The 6,000-nt window shown below is 43.8% G+C and overlaps 1 protein-coding gene and 1 pseudogene across 2 annotated transcripts; one reads left to right on the top strand and one right to left on the bottom strand.

Moving 5' to 3' along the window:
- The first annotated feature begins 694 nt into the window (after positions 1–694).
- Positions 695–3,147, top strand: znhit2 (zinc finger, HIT-type containing 2). Its single transcript, XM_021591245.3, has 2 exons — positions 695–893; positions 984–3,147. The coding sequence occupies exon 2, from the start codon at positions 1,068–1,070 to the stop codon at positions 2,958–2,960; it is 1,893 nt and encodes a 630-aa protein (XP_021446920.3). The 5' UTR covers positions 695–893; positions 984–1,067; the 3' UTR covers positions 2,961–3,147.
- LOC110509992 (delta(14)-sterol reductase TM7SF2-like) lies at positions 3,090–5,819 on the bottom strand (annotated as a pseudogene). The gene is made up of 7 exons (XR_016493256.1): positions 5,576–5,819; positions 5,355–5,458; positions 5,141–5,260; positions 4,811–4,950; positions 4,584–4,659; positions 4,115–4,232; positions 3,090–3,966 (listed from the first exon to the last, which is right to left on the bottom strand). The product of XR_016493256.1 is annotated as a delta(14)-sterol reductase TM7SF2-like (transcript).
- Positions 5,820–6,000: the final 181 nt, after the last annotated feature.

The following is a 6,000-nucleotide window of genomic DNA, read 5'->3' as shown; positions in this document are numbered from 1 at the left end:
TGTTTACCCATGTGTTCGTCTGTCTCCTGAAATGTTTATCTTGACCTGCGTGCACCTACGTTGTAAACTTTCATTCATAGACTAGGTTTTAGCAACCTCATGCAGTAGCCTAAAACTATCACTGTTACATTGTACTGGGTGAATGGAATATGAATGACAGTCATCCAATATGCTGTAATAGAGATGAGGCCATGCTCATAAAAAAAACGCCACCGACCGCCAGTGGTGTTCATTGTTTTGTGGTGTGTCAATACTCAATACTGGCAAGTTAATATAGGATTTGGTGTTTTACACATATTTTTCATCGCTGTTGATGGATTTTTTACATGGGAATTTAAACTTGAGGGAAAAGTTCCGAAAGATGCTGATGTTTTCTGTGACTTTTAAATGCAGCTCATTTCATTATCCAGTTTCTATGGCCGTCACTAGTTACCACAGCCACAAAGTCCTACACCCCGCCTATTTTTTACAATTTTTCTTCTTAACATGTGATTTGAAACCTAACCCTAGCGTTAACCACATTTCTAACCGTATGTCTAACCATAACATTAAATTAAGACCAAAAATATTTTGTATGTTTTCATACATTATTACGAAATAGCCCATTTTTACTTTCTTGCTGTGGTAACTAATGGAAACGATCTTCCGTGTCTGGCAGTTATTTGTTTTTGCGAGCGTTTTACGACGGGGAGACGTCATCCAATAGCGACAAGCTCAGAAACCATTTACGGCAGGAGTTTTACCAACGTTTAGTCCAAAATACTTAGTCGCACATGTTGTGTTCTTTGATAGTTTTAGGCTGATTAAACGCCGAAAAATTGTAATTACCGTACTACATATTGAAGTATTGGGATTTGCATGTGTCTAACGACGTACGGAGAAGGCTTCTAAAGGTACGGCCATAGTAGTGAAACAAGTTATAATATATCTTACATTCAATTCTGTGAGAGGACTCGAGTTGTAAAATCTGTCTTTCCTTTCAGGCAAATTGGACGTTCATCGTTTCACTCAACAAAATTACATCAGCATGCAATGAGAAGTAGAAACTAATTTGCCCACCCAAAATCATGAATCCAATACTTAGACAGAGAATCCCTCCATCTGTGCGGAAGTTGTTGACCGACATTGGACCAAGGGGTGAGCACCACTGCAGTGAATGGCCTGACACAGAGCCTGAGACTGTCACTAGAGATGGAATTGAGCTTCCTGCCAGAGGAACCACCAATAGCAGTGAATTTCTGACACCAGCTACTGGGAAAGAGGATGGAGATGCAGACCATACAGATGCCACAACACAAAGCAAAGTGTGTGGGCTGTGCTTATGCAAACTCTCTTACTACACCTGTCCACGATGCAATGTACCTTATTGTGGCCTGGAATGCTACCGGAGTACAAATCATTCTGTGTGCTCAGAGGAATTCTATAAGGAGTCTGTGTTACAGGAGCTGAAAGATATTGGAGAAACAGAGTGTGAGGGGAGGAAGAAGATGCAGGATATTCTGCTAAGGCTGAGACATATGGCAGATGGGGCAGAGGGAGGGATGGAGGGTGTTTTAAAGACCGTAGAGGAGGAGATGGGAGGTAGTGAGGAGACAAAGGAAAGAGCACAGGTTTTAGACCTCCTCTCAAAGTTAGCAGAGATTCAATCATCTGGGGAAGGGAATGTGGAGGAGATTGAGGAGATTTTAACCAAACTCAAAGAGTTAGGAGACACGGATGAAGAAGCAGGGCAGGTGGTTTCTGCAAATGTTGGAGACGTCGATGAGGGGGTTGAAGACGCCGAGGAGCTAGACTTGGCTGACAGGCTCTTGGGGCTGGATATCGATGCTCTCTCTGAGGAGGCATTGTGGGACCTGTTGAGCAGCCAGGAGAAGGAGAAGTTTAGGAGTCTGGTGAAGGGTGGTGCTGTAGGAGCTCTGGTCCCCCTGTGGAGACCGTGGTGGGAGCAGCACGAGGAGGGGGAGAAAGCTCTGATGGAGGTACTGAAGGAGGAGATGGGTGAGCCAGAAGGAGATGATGCAGCAGAACAGAGAGGGAGCAGGACAAGAGAAACAGTGAAGACAAATAAAGAAGGACAGGGGGGGAGTCTGCGGAAGGAAGAAGTGGCAGGTTTATCCAGTTGTGAAAAAAGAGAGGCAGAAAGTCAAATTATGGTCATTGCGGATAATGAAGTCAAGGATTCTGGGAAAAGACTTGAGAGTGTGGGTAAGTCAGGGAAGGAGCAGGGACAGAGAAAGTGTAAGGGAAAATACAGAAAAGAGGCGAGCAAGGCTAAGGGACCAAAATCAATCCCTGGTGTGCCTCCAATCAATGTCAAAATCCCACCTCTGAGCTCCTTGTCATCCCATCCATCCCCTCTTGTTCGCCATGGCTTGGTCGATGCACTGTTTGGCTACACCTTCACCCTACGCCTGTTCAATGGTGTCATCGAGTCAGACATAACTCAGGAGTTTTGTCAAATGGTTCTCACTGTGTCCGAGGCCCTGAGCTCAGGCAGGGTGTTCAGCTCCCTCCAGGAGACCCTTGAGGGAGGGGAGGCAGCCATTTTGGCCGGGGGCTACTTTGACCGAGAGGACCCCAGTTCCCCAGCCAGGGCTGTGGAGGCTGTGGCTCATATTCTGACTGGGAGAAGTAAGCAGGATGTCGTTGGATACTCCTTGGCAGCTTTGAGCCAACTCCGTATGGTGCTATCCCAAGCCAGGGCAGCTCTGCCCAAAGAGGGAGAAGAGGGGGACATGAGAAAGAAGTATTTCCTCGCGGGGAAGAAATGTGAGTTCTTTCAAGCTTGGGTATCTGACAATGCCCAGGAGGTGAGAAGACTGGCCGCTGGGTTATGGAGAGAGCACAGGAAGAGGGAGGATGAGAGGAGTGCTTTGCAGAAGGAGAAGAGAAGAGTTGAAGAAAGCTGGAAGAAGGGAAGAGGAAAAGCGAAGGGTGTGTTGATTAAAGAAATAGATTAAGAACATTTTGGTATTTTATGACAGTTAAGTAAATATGATTCTCTTTATTATCTTGTTTTCAGGGCAAGCCTGGTATTTGTATACTATTTTGTAAAAATGTATTCTGACTGCAATTACAATTGAGACATGTTTATTGTTTTGTTTTTTAATTACAATTCAGTTATGCAATAAAGGTAATGTAAACTAATAAGGCTTACATTTCAGTTATCAATATTAAAGAAATAGGCCTACACTGTCATTCTAAAAGAAATTGTCCAACATTACCTTAATTTCAATACATGCATAAAATGTCATGATAATTTGAATATACTTCAGATTAGTGCTATTTATACATCACAGTTACAGAAATGTGACTAATCTATTAATTTGAAATAGAGTTTTGGGCTGGTTGCCCGGACAGAGGTTAAGCCTACTTCTCGACTAAAAAGCACTTTCAATGGAGATTCTCTATTGAGCATGTTTTTTAGTCCAGGACTAGACTTAATCTGTCTGGGAAACCGGCCCAAAGTGTCCAATCTTGAGGAAGTATGGCTAGATCAGTACAAAAGGTGATGGTCAAGATTAATTGTGTTAGAGACTCACAGGACAGACATCACTACTGTGAACAACTTAAAGCTGCTGGGTTGGTGTGTCAGCTTGTCTTGTCTACTCATCCAGTTAGAAGTGTCATTTTCTCCACAGTGTTCACATTTAAAGTACATATTCTTTATGACAGAAAAAAGACAGCATTTCACTAGTTTTTGTTTTGTCCAGTCTGTTGAGGTTCAGAACGTTCACTTTATACAACAAAGCTGGCTATCCTATTGCATGTCCCTGGGCCCTGGTTCTGCCCTGACCGGTCCAGCTCAGCTCAGTAGACATAGGGGAATATCCTGTAGGGCACACATCTGCAGTAGGTGTCCTAGGCCAGGCCATACTTGGCCCTGCAGTGCCTCTCATCACAGGCCTCTCGTGTATCAGCAGGACAGTGAAGTACACGACATAGAAGGTAGAAAATGGTTGAATCCTGAGGAAAGACAGTACATGGGAATCAGAATACTGTTGGTAGTAGGAGGGATAGTGCATCATTGACATTCTATTCCGGAACAGCCACTGGTTATGGACACGTGCAGGGTGGCTGCAGAGAGGATCTTTTGTATTTTCTAGGTACTTACCACACGGCAGGGACCATGCCAGGGCCATGAGAAGGTCTCCTAAGTAGTTAGGGTGGCGGACGAGGCCCCACCAGCCTGACACCAAAAGGCCCCGTTGCTGTGGCAATAGTCTCCAGGTCTACAGAAAGGCACGGGGGAACATAGTCTTTTTTTTGGCAGTCATTTGAGAGACCTCAGATTACAAATTATTCACACTCCATCTGCTCTTTCTAATGGGCCCAGATTCTACTCTGTGGTGCTTCCTACCATCCACTGTATTCATATCTGCACTTCGATCCATTATGGAAAATACAATTTGAAACAGACAGTAATAGCTCTAGCTATTACTCTAGCTGTTGCCAGAGAGAAGACCAAATTCTATCCTCTCAAAACTGTTAAACTGATTTAAGAAAAGTTTATTAACAAAAAATGTGTGGATGTTGACATGCCAGGAGATACCAGAACTCTAATCAACAATTTGAATACCAACATGCAACACTGGGATGCATAGGGTCTGAATTGGTTCTTCTGGGAGTTGGATTTTCTAAAGATATAATACCCAACACCTAATGCCAGGGAAACAGGAAGAGAAAAACAAACAGGAAGAGAAAAAATTACAATCCATGAATAAGGGTACATACAATACACCAAATATTCAAATGATTAAAATAAGAAGCATTCACACTGCCCCACCCCACACCTTGAAACTTGATTTACCATTCAATGTGACTATAGCTGTGGCTCCTAGAGGACTGAGGGACTGTGGGTGCACCACCAGGAAAGGAACCCAGGTCCCCAAAGGCTAACATAAACCCAAAGCCATCATGCACTATGTCCATTGGTGTTAGTACAGCCTCCTGCAATATTACATATTCTACTTTCAAATGAAACATTATACAGCACTGCAGAAATGTAATGAATTCATTCAGGGCTCAATGATACATTCGTACTGTACCACCACAAATTAAATTGGCATCATCATCAGAGATCACTCTGCTACCACTGTTATTTTCTGTGGACTGTTCCTGTGGACCATCCTCCTCTCACCTCATTCCACAGAGCATCCGCCACGTAGAGCAGCTGGAAGCTGTTGACCAGTATCATGGCCAGGGAGGCAGAGTCCCGTAGCTCCACCTCTTTCATCAGCATCCCAAGGTTAATCACCACCTAATTGGAAGAGAGTATGTTGGATTAGATTAAAAAAATATATCAACACAATTACATTTAACTTGATAAAATTTAGTCATCCTTTTCCACTCACCCAGCCAATCAGACCTGGTCTCAGCTCACAAAAGTATTTCAGATCGAAGCTTCCAATCTGCGGGTTCAGCTCTCGTCCCATAAATAAGTCATACAGAGGGTTTCCTGTGTGAGATATAGCAGGCTTGTGCCTATACAGGAAAAACCTCTGATACATGTTCATGTATAATTTTGTTAACTATATATTTTCCATGTATTATTTCCCTAATCCTCCACCTTTACCTGTGTTTCACCCCTGGGCGAGGGCATGGTGAGGGGCCCAGAAAGAGCATGTGTAGAGGTAGGGGGAGAGGAGGAATGACACCCCAATAGCACACACTGCCAGGGGCAACAACAGCTCAAAGAGATACCCCAGGGGCATCCCCAGCCATAGTGGCAATGTCAACAGCACAGCTGTGATGCACAGGGCATGAAAACCTGTAGAGGAAGATAGAACGATAGAAACAGAGCTAGAAAGGGTGGGAGATCAGAGAGAGAAAGAGATACAAAAACAAGAATTAGTTGGGAAAGGGAATCATAAAAAAAAGGAGGTAGAGTTTGGACTGAGTAACTTACAAAAATATAAATGAGTCTTTGGACCAAAGAGCATAGCTCAAGGTCAAGGACACCTGGCAGTAGATAAAAGGAAAACATAACCAGTTAACTCC

Source organism: Oncorhynchus mykiss, chromosome 29, assembly GCF_057628025.1.
Source record: "Oncorhynchus mykiss isolate SJ-2025 chromosome 29, ASM5762802v1, whole genome shotgun sequence".
NCBI lineage: Eukaryota > Metazoa > Chordata > Actinopteri > Salmoniformes > Salmonidae > Oncorhynchus > Oncorhynchus mykiss.
The sequence above is the reverse complement of the archived record's forward strand: the minus strand, read 5'-3'. Positions and strand labels throughout refer to the sequence as shown.